General features: G+C 38.5%; 1 protein-coding gene and 1 non-coding gene across 6 annotated transcripts in view; both read left to right on the top strand.

Annotated features, from left to right (window-relative positions):
- The window catches only part of Smyd4 (SET and MYND domain containing 4), a 45,374-nt gene that overhangs the window by 4,990 nt on the left and 20,727 nt on the right, over window positions 1-19,657 (top strand). For 3 of the 5 annotated variants that reach the window (XM_074046579.1, XM_074046577.1, XM_074046578.1), the window contains exons 3-5: window positions 8,757-8,901; window positions 14,759-14,848; window positions 16,869-18,030. In XM_074046579.1, the coding sequence (XP_073902680.1) occupies window positions 8,757-8,901; window positions 14,759-14,848; window positions 16,869-18,030 (1,397 nt within the window). Of the gene's footprint in view, window positions 1-7,136; window positions 7,284-8,756; window positions 8,902-14,758; window positions 14,849-16,868; window positions 18,031-19,657 lie in introns of all 5 variants that reach the window. The other 2 variants (XM_074046580.1, XM_074046581.1) reach the window with 2 other exon arrangements.
- Window positions 9,864-9,952, top strand: LOC141414540 (small Cajal body-specific RNA 20). Its single transcript, XR_012439556.1, has one exon.

The raw sequence follows: 19,657 nt of genomic DNA, 5'->3' as shown, positions 1-19,657 counted from the left end.
GTTCCTAGCTTAGTAACTTGCACTACTTGTGTTCAGTTCCTAAACTAGAAACCTAAGAACCATTTCATATTAAAAACTGAACTAATGTTCTTCTCTCAGCCTATGTCAGATCATCTTCTGTAATCCCTTAGTGAATCACACCAACATCTGCCTGGTTGTTAGCCAGAAACCAGGATATCTTGCCTGATTTTCTCTCCTCCCTCATACTCTACATTAAATCTATTCATAAGTATTGTCTAATGTAGTGCTATGAATTCTGCTTTCTTTCAGATTTGGCAAATAGGACTTCTGCTTCTGGATAGAATATGATAGATCATAGCAGACAATGCTCCCAAGGCAACCAAAAATTTATACTGTAAAAACATTTTTAAAGACATCAGATAGCAGCAGTACTAAATGGACTAAAATTCCAGAGAGGAAAGACTATTCCTAGGTGATCACTATCCATTTTCTTTCCTGGGAATAATTGTAGGCTGAGAAATCAGGCTGGGGCCCAGCAGGATTTCCTGGAAGAAAGAGAAACAAGCAGACCTCTTAGCAATCTTTTGCGGCTGATGGGATGGATTGGAAACTAGAGGCTCCAACTCAAGGCCTGGATGCAAAGTCAATTTGCCTCAGTTCTCAGGAAGTGTAGGAGGCCAACAAAAAAGACAGAATGAAATCTGTAGTCTTTTAATGCAAAGGAGCAAAATCCCACTAGAAGAAAGGGCCCTGCAACAAACACACAAGTGATCTCTCTGTCAAGACATTTGCCAGATTTTGAACCCCTCTGGTGTGGTAAGCTAAAAATGTAAGCTCAAAATCTTCTGAGACTAAAACTTTGAGGTGTAAAGAAAAGGAGATGTTCAAGGCTCTGAACCTAGGCTCAGTGAGAAATCAGAGTTACACTGAATTTCTCTCTCTCTCTCTCTCTCTTTCTCTCTCTTTTTTGACAGGGTCTTACTATGTAGCTCAGGCTAGCCTCAAACTCTTGTTCCTCCTGCCTCAGCCTCCTGAATGCTGAGATTATAGGTATGCTCCACCACACCCAGCTATTCTGCAAAAACTGTATCCTAATGTCTAGGGGTATAGCTTACTGGTAGAGCACTTGCCTAGTTTTTGTGAGGCCCTGGGTTCAATTTGCAGCACCACCAAAAAAAAAAAAAAACAACAAAAGCCCACAGGTGGACGCCAGTGACTCACACCTTTAATCCTAGCTACTCTAGAGGCAGAAATCAGTAGGATCAAAGTTCAAGGCTGGCCCAGGCAAATAGTTCATAAGACCCTATCTTGAAAAAACCCAACACAGGGCTGGTGGAGTGACTTAAGTGGTAGAGCACCTGCGTAGCACTTGTGAGTCCCTCAAACCGCAGTACCACAAAAAAAAAAAAAAAAAAATGTAGCCCAACCCTGATCCAACTCAATTCTTGATTGACTGGAGGTAGGCCAACCCCTTATTCTATCTGTCTAATATGAGAAAGAGAGTGCTTTCATGGTAGAAGATGTGTTATATCATGAAAGTAGCTTTGTTATATAATCTATATACAGTATCAAGGCTATAGCAAAAAAATTATTAGATGGGCAAAGGTACATAAAAATAACCAGAAATCCAGAAGGACAAAATAGACATTAGAAGCAAACCAACTGAGGTCAACATATAGGAGTTAGTAGGCAAGAACTTTAATGTAACTATGATAACATTTGTCAAATAGCCCATCTTTTCCCCAGTGCCTCAAAATGCCATACTTACTGAAAATTAAATTTGCAATAAAAATAAATAAATTACCATAGATTTGTTTCTAGACTCTGTATGCCAAAACCAAAGGGTTTTACCATAACTTTATAACTTTAGAACTATCTCAGTTTCAAATAACAGAAACCCACTCAATTATTTTTGGCAGCGCTGAGACTTGACCTCAGGTCCTAGAGCTTGCTAGACAGACACTCCCCACAAGCCCTTCAACTCAAATTGATGAAATCAATAGCTATGAAACTAGGATGTCCAAAAGTAAATCTTTTTCAGACTGAGCAAATCTTTTTCAGCCTATCCATAGGCTCAGTGGATGTCATCAGACTTTATATTTCTTCATTTCTCAGACTCTACATATTGTGGACACTATAACCGTTTGCACACATACCCAAATAGCTTAATAACCCCAGGGAAAGAGGCCATCTTTCCCCAGCATTTCATTGAAAAGTTGTGTGTTGGGCTTAGATCAACCAAACTTTGATCAATTGCATTTCCCTTCAGCCAAAGATACGAGACTCACGGATTGGCCAGGCTTATGTCACATGTCCAACCCTAATACAATGTTGAGATCAACTCTACTTCAACCCAAGGAATGTTTCTCTGATGAGATTTACCAGACATAAGAGGAAGGGGCACTTAAAAGCAGGAATACTCTAGTACAAATGCACCTTTGCTTTCTGTTCAGCGAAATTCCCCCTCCTCCTCATTGTCCTTTTGCAAGAATATCTTGATTATGTTGTGTACATTTTCCCATGTGAACTCTAGAATTGGCTTGTCAAGTTCCATAAAAATGTTGTTAAGTTTTTGATTGGGGTTGTGTTGGATTTATAGATTTATTTAGAAGATCTGACATCTTTACAATATGAAATTTCTTCATCCAAGTAAAGGGTTGTCTTGCCATTTATTTAGGGCTTCTTTTATGTCTTTAAGTAAAGTTTTATAGTTTTCTTTATATAGGTCTTCCACATTTCCTGTTGGATTTATTCTTACTTGTAATGTTTTTTGCTGTTACTGTGCATAAGCCTCCCACCACCCAATTACATTCTCTAATTGATGATTGGAAGTGTAAATAAAAGGAATTTTTTAATCATTGTATAACTGGCTGTCTAACTGTACTTTAACATTATTTCATTGTGATGCCAGTCCACTTGAATTTTTAGGTTAAATAATTATACCTGCGATCTTCCTTACAACATTTTTACCTCTTATTTTACTTTCTCATTTCCATAATATAATTAGATCTCCAGTACAGTGTTGAGTACTAATGACCATTCATGACATCTACAATAGATTTATGGTATATACCTTGATTTAAGTAAATTGCTCTATATTCTTGAATACTAAAATTTTAATCATAAGGACATATTGAATTTTATAAATTATGGTTGAGAGGAATGATCAGTTTTTCTTAAATCTGGGGTTTTTTTGTTTGTTTGTTTGTTTTTTTGGTGGTACTAGTGTTTGAACTCAGTGCTTTGTGCTTGCTAGCTCTGTGACTTGGGCCATGCTCTAAGCCTATCTTATACTTCCCTCCATCACTGAAATAATAGGCAAGGTGGGCATGTGCCACCATTCCCAGCTTTTTTCCATTTTTTCCATTGAGATGGGGTCTTTCAAACCTGTTTGGGTGGGCTGGCCTGGAACCATGATCCTCCTGATCTCAGCCTTCTGCATATCTTGGATTACAGGCATGAACTACTGGTACATGGCTTCTTTAATCTGTTAATGTAAGATTTACATCAGTACCCAGGGTGCCAGTGGCTCACGTTTGTAATCCTAGTTACTTGGGAGGCTAAGATTGGGATGATCGTGGTTTGAAGTCAGCCCGGGCAAATAGTTCAAGAGACCCCATCTCCAAAATAACCAGAGCAAAATGGACTAGCTCAAGTGGTAGAGTACTTTGCAAGCCCAGTCCCCCTGAAAAAAAAAAAAAAGATTTACATAAGTAGATTTACCATAGTTGAACTATTTGGAGGCTAACCCCTGTCTAAATATAATCTAACACTCTTTTAACACACTGCTAAATTCAGTTCCTAATACTATTTTTAGTATTTTTTAATTGTTCATAAATGATACCATCCTACATGTTTTTTTCTGCTCTGTCAACTTTTGGTGTCAGGGTTATAGTAGCCTCAGAATGAATTTTAGAGCTTCCCATCTCTTTGTATGCTCTGAAGTAGTTTATATAATATATGAATTAGATGGTGCTTAAAGTATGGTAGAAACAATCCTATAAAAACTGCACAGACCTCCTGGTGCCTTATTAAGTGGAAATATTTTCCTTTAAATATTTTATCAGAATAATATGCATATATAATTTAAGAAATCAGTACTTCAAAGCCTTCAAAAGTAGCAACTCTTCATTCCCCTTTTCCCATTCCTGCTTCCTGTTCCCCAGAGACAACTGTTTTAAATTATTTTAGCTATTATTTCTGACATTTAGTTTTAGATGTAAATTTAGGTCTCTTGTACCTCCAACTCCCATGGATATACTTTATTTTTTTCTTTATTCTCTCATTATCACTATATTATAGTTTATAATATAATATAGCAAATAGAGTATTATATTGGTTAACCTGATATTCAGGGCATACATTCTTATGTCTTTGTAAATATCACTGACATGAACCTTGAAGTATGCATTGAATTACATTTCCTTTCTTGTACAGCTCTTGTGTTCCCTGGGGTTAATAATTATCTCCCATTTTTGTTTGCTGTATGTGTCTCACTAATTCATTCTTAAACTTCACTACTTAAAAACAAGTTAGCTGAAAGAGCTATTTTTAAAGCTACTGAATCATGATCTAAAGAGACCAGACAAGATTTAAACTTCTAATCTCCATAAGCATCCCTATTAGATAAAAGTGTGAATTAAGCCTTTAAAGTTAGGCATCTAGAAAAAAATGAATGACGTGGTGTAAAACAGAGGAACTGTTTGGGGGTGAGAACCAGCTATGGAGGGAGGGTGAAGGCAGAGGATGAAGGGAGTTTGAATGTTTGCAAATAGAATAATGAAGTCAGTTCAAATTGTTTTAAAAGGGGGAGAAGAGGGATAAGAAAGAGTATTAGAGGGGATGAATTTGATTAAAATACATTACATGCATGTATGAGATATCACAATGAAACTCCTTTGTACAATTAATATATACTAATCTTTTAAAAAGGGACAAAAACCTAGGCATCTACTCTTCTTTCTTGCCAATTTATATTCTTTGAGGAATGTTTTCCCAGAATAGATGCCTTTCACCAATATTTGAAAACCTTTTATTGACAGGGGTCCTTTCCACTCCTGCAGTTGATAATCTAGTGTGTCCTAGGAGGTCCTCGACAGCTTCATTCTGCTTTACTGTTTTGATTTTATACTAATTTCACTAGAATACCTTGTTTGTAACTGAAAACAAGGAAATATTTACTCTAGAGTGAGGGATTTATGTAAAAATAGAACACAGGAGCAAGTCTGAAGAATTTCCTACTGTCTAAAATTAGGAGTCTGAACATGAAAAAGGGTAATGATGGTGATGGTTTATAACATTTATAACATTGAATTTTTAAATTCCATAGTGATACTTGAAATAAGTAAGTACATAAATAAGTAAAAAAAGAGAAAGTGGGAAATGTTGTCTTTACAAAAGAATGCCAATTAATAAATTTAGAAATAATGTTAGAATTAGAAACTCACTGTTTTGTAATCCCCCAGGATATGTGAGTCTGGCAATAATCATCAACAGATCCTTAAGCCATTAGAAGACAGTTAGAAAACTGGCTGTTCACATGGTCTCAAAATGTGGCCCCAGGTGATTTATCAGTACTACAGAAAGGAATCTTGCCTGGTTCTGAGGCTCATGCCTATTATCCTAGCTACAGGAGGCAGAGATCAGGAAGATCTTAGTTTGAAGCCAGCCCCAGGCAAACAGTTCAAGAGACCCTATCTCAAAATACCTATCATCAAAAAAGGTTTGGTGGGGTGGCTCACGTGGTAAGAGTACCTAGCAAGTGTGAGGCCCAGTGCCACCAAAAAAAAAAAAAAAAAAAAAAAAAAAGAAAGAAAGGAAGGAATTTACACCAAAGAAACACAGCAGTCACCACTTCCACCAAGAGATGAAGCTTAGCTTCACCAACAGTAGGGAGATAAGGAACATGGAAGGAAAGGAGGAGGAAAAGAAAATATAACACTAAAAAAGCAAATGGGGGTAAATAAAAAGTATGGGGCTAAAGTGAGAGGTTTGTGTGTAAAGGAGCACAATAGAAATTTGGTGGACAATGATTACTGTTCCACTGTAGTGGTTATGAGGCAGGCTAGACATCAGAGAACATACAGAACCTTTAAAAACCATACAGCCTGATTTAATAGAGCACCTCCTTTAGCCTCAGAGAGCTCTATTCCAATTGTAAATCCTTTGTTAGGTTAAATTAGAGTGGAAATTTCCTCCTGGACCTAGGGTACCTGAGAGTTAACACAGTGTGTGCATGAGTCTGCCCAGACCCTCCCCCTGGCCTGAAGGCCTTTGGAGACAAGGAGTGACAAGGATTTTCTCCATACTCCAAGTTAAGGATTACATAAAAAGATCTAATATAAAATCCCTGTCCTTTTTCTGGCATGTGGCACCTCCATACCACCTGTCAGAGACCCCACCTGTAATTCCCTTCTCCCTTTCCTATAATAAAACTCCATTAATTGCCCTTACTACATCCACGTGTTCTGTGCACAGAACAAGATCTTCTCATTGGAGTGATCATCGACTACTGCAGTTACACAGCTGACTCCCTGAATTATACATGTAAAACTGGTACTTTTTTTTCTTGGTGGTACTGAGGGTTGAACTCAGGGCCTCCCGCTTCATGACCAGCCCAAGCTACATAATAAGACCCTATCTCAAAAGCCAAAATAGCTGGGAGCTGGTGCCTCATGCCTGTAATCCTAGCTACTCAGGAAGCAGAGATCAGGAGGATTGGGGTTCAAAGTCAGCCCAGGCAAATAGTTCATGAGACCCTATCTCAAAAAAAAAAAAAAGTCATAAAAAAGTGTGGCGGGGGGAGGGACTGAGAGAATGGTACAAGGTGTAGGCCCTGAGTTCAAACTCCAGTACTGCAAAAAAAAAAAAAAAAATAGCCTAAATAAATAAATAAAATTGAATTCAACATTTTGGATTAAAGAATATCTTCTGTTAAGCAAAAGAGTTTTGCTTTTCTTACTGTTCACTACAACCTTTTTGAGTTGGAATTTTCAGGATTAACATAATTTAAAGTACCAGATATATATGGAGTATTTTGTCTTCATATGTTGGACTGAAGTAAATTTAGAACAGGCAAGCATACCTTTTGAATTAAATATAATCTTACCTAATTTTTCTTTTTGTATTTGTGATTTATGTATTTTATGTTTAAATATTTTCTTTTTTTTTTGAAGTTCTGGGAATTGAACCCACGGTCCTGCACCTGATTAGGCAAGTGCACTTCCACATCCCTTGGTTTTTCGAGACAGGTCTCACTATATAGCCCAAACTGTCCTCCAACTCACAATCCTGCCTCAGTCTCCTGAGTGCTGGAATTACAGGTATGTGCCACCACATCCAGTTGTAAAAGGTATTTCTTACTGTTTTTGTGGACTGGGATTTGAACTCAGGGCTTCACACTTGGAAAGCAGGTGCTGTATCACCTGAGCCCCATCTTTAGTCCATTTTGCTCTGGTTAGTTTGGAGATGGGGGTCTCTCAAACTCTTTGTCTGGGCTGGCCTTGAACCGAGGTCTTCCAGATCTCAGCCTTCCAAGTATCTAGGGTTATAGCAATGAGCCACAGCATCCAGCCGTTCTGTAGTTCTGATTGGGATTTCTTCATTGATCCAAAAGTTGTTTAAGAGAATTTTTAGTTTTTCATGTCATTTTTGTCTCTACTTTTGTTATGTCTGCCTGTCTCTCTCTGTCTCTCTGTCTCTCTCTTTCTCTCTCTCTCTCTCTCTCTCTCTCTCTCTCTCTCTCTATATATATATATATATATATATATATATATACACACACACACACACATTTCAGTATCTACACCTTTAGCCATTCCACCAGCCTTTTGTGTGTGTGTGTGTGTGTGTGTGAAGGGTTTTTTTTGAGAAAAACACCAAAAACACTTCTCATAAACTATTTTCCCAGGCTGGCTTCAAACCGAGATCCTCCTGATCTCTGCCTCCTGAGTAGGCATGAGCCACCAACTCCCAGCTTGTTGTGTATTTTTTAACCAATGGCATTGTGGTAAAAGAGTATAATCTAGATTATTCTGCATTATTTCTCCTTATTGGAAAAAAAGTATGTATATATGCTTATTTATATATTAGATCAACTTTATTAATTTTATTATATAGAGTATTTGTATGCTTTAAAAAAAAAAGGAAACCTTTTTATCAGCCTTCAGGAGGCTTAGACAAGAGGATGGTGAGTTTGAGGCCCACTTGGGCTATGCATAGTGAGACCCTGTCTCAAAAAAAAAACTTTTTAGTTTGAAAAAATTTCAGAGTTACTTGCAAAAAATGGTATAAAAATTACTGTATGATAGCCTTCTTCTAGATTCCCCATATATGAACATTTCACTACATTTACTTCATGACTCACCCTCCCTTCCCTCTTCTTCTACCTTCTTCTTTCTCCCTCCCTCCCTCATTGTCTTTCTCTTACTTTCTCTCTCTCTCTCCCCTCTCTCCTCCCCTCTGTATTTTCAACAGTTTAGTGAAGAGTACTCAATGCAAAGACTCGATGTATTATGTCATTCTCCACACCCAAGCTTCTTTATGACCTATGACCCAAGGGATGTTCATTGGCCAGTAAGTGTGAGATAAAGACTGAAACACTAGCATTCTTTCCTCTGAGTAGAAACCCAGTCCCTAAGTCTCTGAGACCTGAGATGCTCTCCCCAATCTCATTATGTAATATATACAGCCTGTATGTTCACAGGCACACATTCTCATTTCAAGTGCACTGATTTGGAGCCTCCCTTGAAATAACAAATTTTTGCTTTTGTTTGCTTCCTTCTTTCTTTACAAAGACCTGAAGATGAGGTGTTTTTAAAAAGACTTTCTAGAGGTTACTTGGTGGAAAAGGACCCCAACGCCCCCCTTTTCTACAGAAAAGAAGGAAACAAAAAATTCCAGAAGAAGGATTACACAGGAGCGGCAGTGCTGTACTCTAAGGTAAAATGCTTCCAGCCTAGCAATTCAGCAAGGCATTTCTGCAGAAGATAGAGACATATTGCTAAATTCCACAGTCAGTGTTATTTCTGTCTATAGTTCACAGATTGGATTTGAAAAAACAAATTGTTGGAATTCTGTTGATGATTATATGCTGAAACAAAGAATAGTTTGTACGTCTTGAATTTCATCAAGAAACTTCTATTCCTGTATTCCTTCAGATACCTTATAGCAATAGGCTTATTGGCCTCTTGCCCTGCCTTGCTGTCTGTCAGCTCTCATTGAATTACATGCTATTTTTATCTGAATGACTGATAGGGTTAGCTTGATAGTCTTGATTTAGAGAACATCTAGATTTTAACTAGCCACAGTGTTAGCTTACAACCAGAATGACTCAGATGAAGTTAGAAAGGAAAATGAGGTATCTGGGCATGGTGGTACATGTCTGTAATCCCAGCTACCAAGGAGGCAGAGGCAGGAGAATCATGAGTTTAGAGGCAAGAGGATCATGAGTTCAAAGCCAGCCCAAGCAAAAGTAGCAACAAGACCTGTCTCAAAAATAAAATTAGCCAGGTGCCACTGGCTCATGCCTGTAATCCTAGCTACTCAGGAGGCAGGATCAGGAGGGTCGAAGTTTGAAGCCAGCCCAGGCAAATAGTTCTGCAAGACCCTATCTTGAAAAACTCTTCACAAAAATAGGGCTGGTGGAGTGGCTCAAAGTGAAGACCATGAGTTCAAGCCCCAGTACCACTAAATTAATTAATTAATTAATTTAAAAGGGCTTGGAGTATAGCTCAAGTGGTAGAGCACTTATCCAGTATGCACAAGGTCCTGGATTCAATCCCTAACACCAGAAAGAAAGGAAGGAAGGGCAGAGAAGGGAAGGGAAGGGAAAAGGGACAGGGAAAGGAAAGGAAAGAAGGGAGGGAGGGAAAATGAGCCGATTGCGGGCATTATCTCACACTGGCCTCAGCCAGAGCCAAGATCAGTCCTCAAGGATCATCGTCAGGACTGCCCCTAGCCAAGCAGCCCTGCTTTTCCCCCTCACACATTTGTAAAGAAAACAATTAAAAGTTATTTTAAAAATTAAGAAAGAAAATGAGCTATTGGTTACAGCCCAGTTAAACTCCATTTTGAAGGTTGTCAGTGAACATATTAGTAGCAGTCAACAAATAATTTAAATTACACCAACCATCACCAAGCTAGATTTTGAGGAGGAATTATGTTTTGTTAACAACCTGTTAGTTACTCTTTTTTTTTTTTTGTGGTACTGGGGTTTGAACTCAGGGCCTTCACCTTGAGCCACTCCACAAGCCCTATTTTTGTGATGGATTTTTTTGAGATAGGGTTTTGAGAATTATTTGCCTGGGCTGGCTTTGAACCTCAGTCCTCCTGATCTCTGTCTCCTGAGTAGTTAGGATTACAGGCATGAGCCACTGGTGCCTGGCTCAATCTGTTATTCTTATTGGGCTGGTATTGTTGGCATGGTAGAAACTGGAACAAGATCCCCTGAGAGACTTCCTGCTATAGCTTTTAAAGAGATTTATATAGGTGTAAAGTAAGAATATATCAATCTGTTTGCGTCAGGTCTGTGATCTTATATGTTAAAAGAATGAATGTGAGAGGCTGGGGGTGTAGCTCAGAAGTAGAGTGCTTGCCTAGCATGCATGAGGCGCTGGGCTTGATCCCCGGAACTGAAAGTATGAGTTTGAAGGGTGTACCCCTACTCTGAATCTTTCTTTGGTGGTACTGGGGCTTAAACTCAGGACCTCATGCTTGATAGACAGACCCTCTATCATTTGAGCCACTCCACCAGCCCTTTTTTGTGATCTTTTCTAGATAGAGTCTTGTGGCCAGCACTGATGGTTCATGTCTGTAATCGTAGCTACTCGGGAGGCAGAGTTCAGGAGGATCATGTTTGGAAGCCAGCCCAGGAAAATAGTTCTTGAGCCCCTATCTCAAAAAACCCTTCACAAAAATAGGGCTGATGGGGGGTGGGGGAGGTGGCCCAAACAATGTATACACATGTGAGTGAATGTAAATGATAAAATAAAAAATAAAAGATGTAAAAGAAAAAAAATAGGGCTGATGGAGTGGCTCAAGGTGAAGGTCCTGAGTTCAAGCCCCAGTACTGTAAAAGGAAAAAAAAAAGGTCTCGTGAACTTTTTGCCCCAGTTAGCTTTGAACTGTGATCCTCCTGATCTCTGCCTCCTGAATAGCTAGGATTACAGACGTGAGCCACTGGCACCCAGCTCTACTCTGACTCTTGAGCCTATGCTCAAGGTTTGGAATTAATTTCCCCCAAACTATCAAACTATCAAACTACAACAGCAGCTTCTACAGCTGATAAAAGCCCTGCTTTGTAGTGGTATAACAAAGTATTTAGTGAAATAATGTAAGCTTTAGTGAATGCTGAAGGATTAAAATCCATTAGGTGTAATGATCCAGTGATAAATGGCTTAATGGTTCTTTTTTAGAGCTAATCTCTTCAGTTTTATGCATGTGCATCATAAATGTGATCACATAGAAAGTTGTTCAAAAAAACAGGTCAAATAAGAAGTGAAGTCAGCAAAAATTAAGGTTTACTTTGGATGTGGTGGGAGATGTACTTCCTGTTTCATGAAGCTGGTATTTTGGTGATTATGGTATTTTGCAATTTTATAAAAAGCTGCTGTTTTCTTTCTTTTTTAAAATAATGCTTGTTTTTGTCTGTAAAAGTAATGTTACTTTGAAAAATATAGAGACGTACAAAGATAAAAAAAGGTTATAACCAGTTATAGGCACTGTTAACATTTTTGCTCATATCCATCCAACCAGACATTTTCCTCTGAAAATATGTTTTTCTTTCACAGAATTGGGATAATGCTGCACTTACTGTTTTGTAACCTGTTTTTTCCTCTTAACAATTTATTGTGCCCATTTTCTCATGTTATTAAATTTTCTATTACAACACGGTTTTCTACAGCTGGCTTAGTGTGCCATTACAGGGAAGAAGTGTCCTTAATGTAACATCTAATATGGGCATTTTGTTTGGTATCACAATGCTATAACAATTATCTTTCTATGTAAATATTTGTAACCAACTGATTGTTTTCTCAGGATAAATTAATAGAAGGGTAATTGCTGGGTTAAAGGGGATATATTTTTTTTAAGGCCTTTGGAACTTGATGCTGAATTATTCTCTAAGAAATAACTAGTGAACATCTCTTCTGACAGAGTATAGGAATTTTCATTTCTCCATATCCTGAGCAATACTGGTTACTATAGTTTTATTATTGCATATATTTTTGAATAAGATATATGTTCACATAGTTAGACTTAAAAAGTTGCTAGAGGGCTCCAGCTCTCTTGCTGGGGACCCCCTCTGCAGGTCCACTTCTTATCCACAATAAACCCTGTGCTGGCATTTCCCCGCATATCCATTCTTCACCTCTTTCATTTCTAACACTGATGTCACAGAGGCTTCCTCTTTTAAGGACACCATCATGTTGGATTAGGACCCACCCAATGACCTTGTGTTAATTTGATTGCATGTGTAAAAGCCTTATTTCCAAATAAGATTAAATACACCAAGGGTTAAGAAAAAAAAAAGTTGCAAGAATATACAGTGTTGTCTACTTCTTCTGCCCCCTGGTTACCTCATTTTCCATCCCTTTAAGTTGGCACTATTAAATATACTGCTTTTCAGACATATGTAAGTGAATAAAAATAGCCAAGCTCAGTGGCACTCACCTATTGTCTGAGCCACTGGAGAGGTTGAGACAGGAGGATCACTTGAGTCCAGAAGTTAACTAGCCTAGGCAACATAGTAAGACCTCCATCTCTTAAAAAAATAAATAATAGGATACAGTTGAAATTCTGTGGTAGAATATGTGGCAAAGCCCTGGGTTTGATCCTAGCACCACAAATGAATAAATAATTTTTCACTCCTATACACACAAAACTGTTTTCATTTTATACAAATGATAACATCTTGTACATACCATTTAGCACTATATATTTTGCACTTAATAATAGTTTGAATATCATTCCACATCAGTACATAAAGACCTTCCTTATCCTTTTTTTATGGCTACATGGTATTCCATTAAATGGATGTATCTTTATTATTTCAAACAATTATGTGATGAGATACTTTGCATGTATGCCATTTTGTACATATCTATAAGATAGATGATTATATTCATAGAATAAGTCTTAGAAGAGGAATTCCTGGATCAATGGAGATTCTTTTTGTGTATTTAAAAATATAGCAAATAAAATTTTAGAAGTTGAGGCATAGGTCAGCCTGGCATGTGTGAGGCTCTGGGTTTGATCTCCAGTCCTCCCCCAAGCATTTAATGTATATTGCCAAATTGCTCTCCCAATTTATAGACCACAAGCAACATAATGACAGTGCTTATTATTCCACTGCTTTGCCAATTCAGTGTGCTCTCAGTTTTCTTTTTCTTTGTCAAGCTGATGGGTGAAAAATGGCATCTCAGTACTTTTAATTTGCAGTTTGTTGACTATGAATGAAATTGAGCATTTTCTCATATGTTTTAAGAGTTAATTTGTATTTCCCATAGGGACTGTCCAAATCATTTTCATATTTTCCTATGGAATTATTGGTTATCATTTACCAATTTTTTTTGGTAGTTATGGAGTTTGAACTCAGGACTTGCTGAGCAGGCACTATACCACTTGAGCCACTCCACCAGCCAGCCCTCTTTTATATTGGGTATTTTCAAGATAGGGTCTCACTAACTATTTGCTGGGGGATGGCTTTGAAGTGCAATCCTCCTGATCTCTGCCTCCTGAGTAGTTAGGATTACAGGCATGAGGCACCATTGTCTGGCTAATCTGTAGAAACCCTTGATAAATTAAAGAAATTTGCTCTTTACCTGTAGGATGAATTACGTATATTTTTTCTGGTCTAACTTTCACTTTTTGATTTTGGTGTAAAGAAATTTTCTATTTTTAATAAGTAAAAAAAAGCAAACACAAAATTTTCTATTTTTATGTGTTAAATATATTGACCTTTTATGACTTCTGGGTTTTGCATCATGGAGAGAAAGGGATTCCTCCAACATTGCTTTAGACTGTTAACTAGTTTCTTCCATTGCTGTTATACCTTAATTTTTGGTTTTTTTGGTGGAGCAGGGGTTTGAACTCAGGGCTTCACACTTGCAAAGCAGGTGCTCTACTGCACCACTAGTCCATTTTGCTCTAGTTATTTTGGAGATATTAAGATCTAGTTATTTTGAGTCTTAAGACTTTGCCGAGGCTGGCCTCAAACCTTGGTCCTCCCAACCTCAGCCTCCCAAGTGGCTAGGATTACACACATGAGCTACCAGCACCTGACTATATGCAGAAATTTTCCTTGCAGATATTTTCATTTGCCTTCAGTATTGTTTGTGGTTGAAACTGCATTTGATGCTGCTAAAGTCAAATAGTGTTGAATATTTATTTTCTCACTTGATCATCACAGCCTTGCTATAAGGTAGTTAAAAATGAAACTGAGCCGGGCACCAGTGGCTCACACCTGTAATCCTAGCTACTCAGGAGGCAGAGATCAGGAGGATTGTGGTTTGACACCAACCTGGGCAAATAGTTCATGAGACCCTATCTTAAAAAAAAACCTTCACAAAAAGAGCTGGCGGAATGGCTGAAGATGTAGTCCCTGAATTCAAACCCAGTACCACAAAAAAAAAAAAAAACAGAAAAAAGAAACTGAAGCATCTGGAGCACAGAGATTCGGTGACTTTCCCAATTTCATTGAGTCTTCAGTAGCAGAGCCCCTATTATCTGAAAAAAATACTTATTTACTTTAGAGATACTAGTTTCCATTTGCACCTTTAACCAATTCATTGTTTTGCAGGGAGTTTCTCATTCAAGGCCTAACACTGAGGACATTTCACTGTGCTATGCCAATCGCTCTGCAGCCCTCTTCCACCTGGGTCAGTATGAAGTGAGTATCTGGGGGCTTGCTGTCATGCCTGGGGCTTCACTGGAAGGCGAGGCCTTCTCTCCACTTCTTCCTCAGAACACTGAAATCAGGCTGTGCTGCAGTTGGTTGAATTGGAAACACATTGTTATCTACCCAAACTTGTCCTTTCTCTCGATTCATTTCACCAATCACAGATGACCACGAGGAGTATAGTTGGCCAACAAGAAAAGGCTGTGGCATACTCTTAGGGGCATGAACTATGTCCAGTAGGTCAGTAGTTCTCAGTGTCAAGACCAAGACCAGCTATATGATATGTTGCTTCAGGTTCCAAGTGTGTTCGGAGTATTTACTTGTTCATTTGTTTCTTTGAATTAAGTAGAGCATGTTTAAGATTATCCCTAAAATAATACAGCTCACCTTCAGCAAAAGTTGACCTGAAATACCTGCAACTGCCTATGAGTTAGGCTTCTATGAGTGATTTCTTCCAAATCCCCTAATTGTGGCAACAGAAAAAATTTTGAGAATTGTATCGGTGGTTTTTAAAACAGAAAGTGACCAAAATCAGATTCATGTTTTAGTTAGATCCTCTGAAATTTGTCATATAGAGGTCTAAGGACAAGCTCTAAAATGCCCTTTAGCATACACAGAATTCCATGAAAATACAAATTGTAATAACTCTAGTCAAACATGTTTAAACTTTTGTCCTTCAGATCAAAAGTGAAGAACAAGAATCTAACTCTAGCTCCTAAACAAGAAAGTTCTGGAGTACCACAGACAAAAATTTTAAAAACTTGCAAAACATTTAACTTCCCTGTATTGATTAATTCTGTTTTCCTTCTAAAAAAAGATAAACATTCATTGAGCGTAAACCATGTTCCATGTGCTTCTTTTAGCACTTTTAATATATTGCTTTATTTCATCTGGTGAGGTATTGAGAAAACTAAGGTAGTAAGAAATTAAATTGCTTGCGTAAGGTCGTGCGTCTAGTAAAAGACATAGTCAGTATTGGAATGCAGTATTTGAGTGTTTGCTTGGCTTCAAAGCCTGCCGTCTTAAACTTCCTATAATTCTGTAAGGCTTTTTTTCCCTTTAGTAACAGAAATATTTAATAAGATCAATTAAATATAATATCCTCAACAAATATTACTAATCACTCAATTAAAGATCACACAGGGGCTCAGGGGTATAGCTCAGTGGTAGAGTTCAGTAATCCTAGTGCAAAAAAAAAAAAAAGAAGAAAAGAATAGAACATAATTTAAAGAAATAAAATCTTGGTTGTAGTTCAACTTTTTAAAAAATTTTAACATAAATTTTTATTGTGCTGGGTGGGAGTACATTGTAGCATTTACAAAGGTTCTTACAATGTATCAAATATATCATACCTGAATTCACCCCCTCCACTGCTCTCCTTCATCTCCCCTCCCCCAATTCCTGTAACAGTTTCAACAGGTATCATTTTTGCAGTTACATATAGATGTATACATATTTGCCCTGTATTTATCCTCCTACCTCTTTCCCCACCATCTCCTCCCGTTCAATTTCTTTTTTTTATTTGTTTGTTTTGTTTTTTTTTTCTTTTATTATTCATATGTGCATACAAGGCTTGGGTCATTTCTCCCCCCTGCCCCCACCCCCTCCCTTACCACCCACTCTGCCCCCTCCCTCTCCCCGCCACCCCCTCAATACCCAGCAGAAACTATTTTGCCCTTATTTCTAATCCTTGTTCAACTTCTAATAATCCTAAGCATTCCTGGTTTTTTTTTTTTTTTTTTTTTTGCAATCCTGGGGCTTGAACTCAGGGCCTAAACCTTGAGCCACTCCATCAGCCCGTTTCTGTGAAGGGATTTTTTTGAGATAGGGTGTCTTGGAACACCCTAGCTGGCTTCAAACCACGATCCTCCTGATCTCTGCCTCCTGGGTAGCTAAGATTACAGTCATGAGCCTCGGCGCCTGGCTCCTGTAGAATTTTTTTTAAGAATTTTCAGTTCACATTGAAGAGTAGGGACCAAGGGTCATCTTGGGATTTCCTTTCTGTTTTCAGACATGTCTTGAAGACATTGAAAGAGCACAGATGCATGGGTATCCAGAAAGACTGAAACCCAAAATGATGTTGCGAAAGGCAGAATGCCTGGTGACCCTGGGGAGACTACAGGAGGCGAAGCAGACCATCAGTGATCTTGAGAGGAACTTCACTGCCAAACCAACCCTGGAAGCTCCCTCCTGTCAAATTCTGCAGAGAAACCTCCATCATCTGAAGATGAAGGTACAAGAAAAGAAGACTGTCCCAGAAACATTCCCAGGAGCTGTCACTAAAGCCTTTGAGGATATAGACATAAGGGAAGAGAACAAACGCATTTCCAGTGCATCATCATCTGTTGGCTTGTGCACAGACCCTGTAAAAGGCCGCTATCTGGTTGCCACAAAAGACATCCTCCCAGGAGAGCTCCTGGTAAAGGAGGACGCTTTTGTGATTGTCCTTAACCCAGGAGAAATGCCACCTCTGCATCATGGCTTAGAAAGCAAGTGGGATACTAGAGTTACCAATGGGGACCTCAACTGTCATCGATGTTTGAAGCACACTTTGGCCACAGTGCCCTGCAATGGATGCAGCTATGCCAAGTATTGCAGTAAAGAGTGTTTGCAGCAAGCCTGGGAGCTCTACCATAGCTCAGAGTGTGCTGTAGGGGGCCTGCTTCTCACACTGGGTGTCTTTTGCCATGTTGCCCTGAGGTTGACTCTGTTGGCTAGGTTTGAGAACATTGGTAAAGTTATAAAGAAGCTTTGTGATGAGATTAGTAACAAGGACATCTCTTTACCTGAAAGCAAGAATCTGGTCAAGACACTCGGTGACAGCCACGGGGAGAGTGAGGAAACTGGCAAAATAGTTGAGATCCCAATTCCTGGATGCAATATTAATGGAAAATATGAAAATAATTACAATGCTGTCTTCAACCTCTTGCCCCATACTGAAAACCATAGCCCAGAGCACAAATTCCTCTGTGCCATCAGTGTCTCTGCACTGTGCAGGCAGCTCGAAGCAGCCAGCTTGCTGGCCTTCACCCCAGGCCTGAAGTCCTCTAAGCTAAAAGCAGCAGTGGCTACTGAATTGTGTGCAGATTTGAATATTTGGGGAGTGGCCATGCTGCGACACATGTTACAGCTACAGTGCAATGCTCAGGCAATAACTACCATACAACAGACAGGTAAGGGAGAAACCTGGTTTTGTGCTTTACAGTATTATCCTTGACATAGCTAATGTTTAGGGAAAAAGAACTGTAAAGGAAAACAATAGCATTCAAACAAATCGGTGACCTAGTAGAAAAGAACAGCTGTCTTGTATTATCATTGTTATGCCATTGAGGTGGTATGTAACCTTACCAGATTGTCTCATCCCATTCTGCCTCAGTTTTCTCATGTATAAAATGTGTAGTTCCATCTCACCTAAGTTCCCAGTTGTGTTTGTAAAACTTCTTTAAAAGTTAAAATGCAGCCAGGTGCCGGTAGCTCTTGCTGGTAATCCTAGCCACTCAAGAGACAGAGATCAGGAGGATCTCCACTCAAAGTCAGCCCAGGCAAGTAGTTCACAAGACAGTATCTCAAAAAACCCTTCACAAAAAAGGCTGGAGGAGTGACTCAAGATGTAAGCCCTGAGTTCAAGCCCCAGTACCACAAAAAAAAAGTTAAAACGCATATTTCTGAGATATTTTCTACATTGAGAAAAACTCTCAAATAGTAATAGCACAGCAAATAGTAATTGCACAGCAATACAGAGAAAACTAGTCTTTTCATTAGGAAGGGCAGAAACAGTAGTTTTACAAGACTACAGAAAGAATAGGGTTTGTAGTTGAGTAAGGTTTTGGCACTTAATTCACTCAGCTACTCTGTCTCTTTCCAATTGACAAGTTCTTTCCATTCCTTTATTATAAATTTCCAAGAGAAGAACCCAGCCTTGCAGTTTTTCACTACACTATAAGCTATTAGCTGCCCGTCATTTGGCTGGTCTTTTGGTGAAGTAGCTAGCCATCTATATACAGCCCAGCCCACATAGCTGTGCTTTCCTGAACTGGGTCCTATAGCTAAAAGTATTTAAGCTAAATGTGGAGGTTGGATGTGCCCAGAATCATGAGGGACAACTCCAGTATGACTGTACTGACAACAGAGATAACTGTAATTAGAAAAGAAATGGTGTTTCTGATACTGTGTGAGCTCCATTTTAGCAGAAAATGCCTTTCAATTCTATCAGTTTAGTACACTTTTCCTGACTTTTCTAGTTAACTCTACTGAAAGGGAGAAACCCTAGGATTTGCAGACAGATTAATATTCAGGGTAGTTTAACTAACTGTAAAAGCTCAGCTCTTCAGATCCTTCATAATGTCATCTAGAATTTATCAGCCTTTTTGTGTACTTTTATGTTTAATCTAATTCAGCTTCTAAGTTATTTGGTATATAGGTATCTTACTAGCATATTTTTGGACCTGACTTACTTCCCCTTCCTGAAGCACATGAAATATCCAAGAACAGCACTGGCCTTCTACTAAATCACATTTCAAGTTAGTTTCTGTTTCTTTTCTGCTTTCTTTTGCTTCTTTAAGCCATTTATACCAGCAGAAGCAAAATATTTAAAAATCTCAACAGTGATTAATTCTGATTGTGAAAATATGAGTGATTGCTACTTCTTTGAATGTTTCTGTATTTTTTGTATTTTAAATTAAGAACACTTTGCACAGTGACAACATTATGCTAGTAATTTTTGGGGGGAGGGCAGTACTGAGATTTAAACTCAGAGTCTCACTTTTGCTAGGCAGGCGCTCTACCACTTGAGCCATTCTG

This window comes from Castor canadensis, chromosome 11 (assembly GCF_047511655.1).
Source record: "Castor canadensis chromosome 11, mCasCan1.hap1v2, whole genome shotgun sequence".
NCBI classification, from domain to species: domain Eukaryota; kingdom Metazoa; phylum Chordata; class Mammalia; order Rodentia; family Castoridae; genus Castor; species Castor canadensis.
Note: the sequence above shows the minus strand (reverse complement) of the source record. Positions and strands in the feature narration are given on the sequence as shown.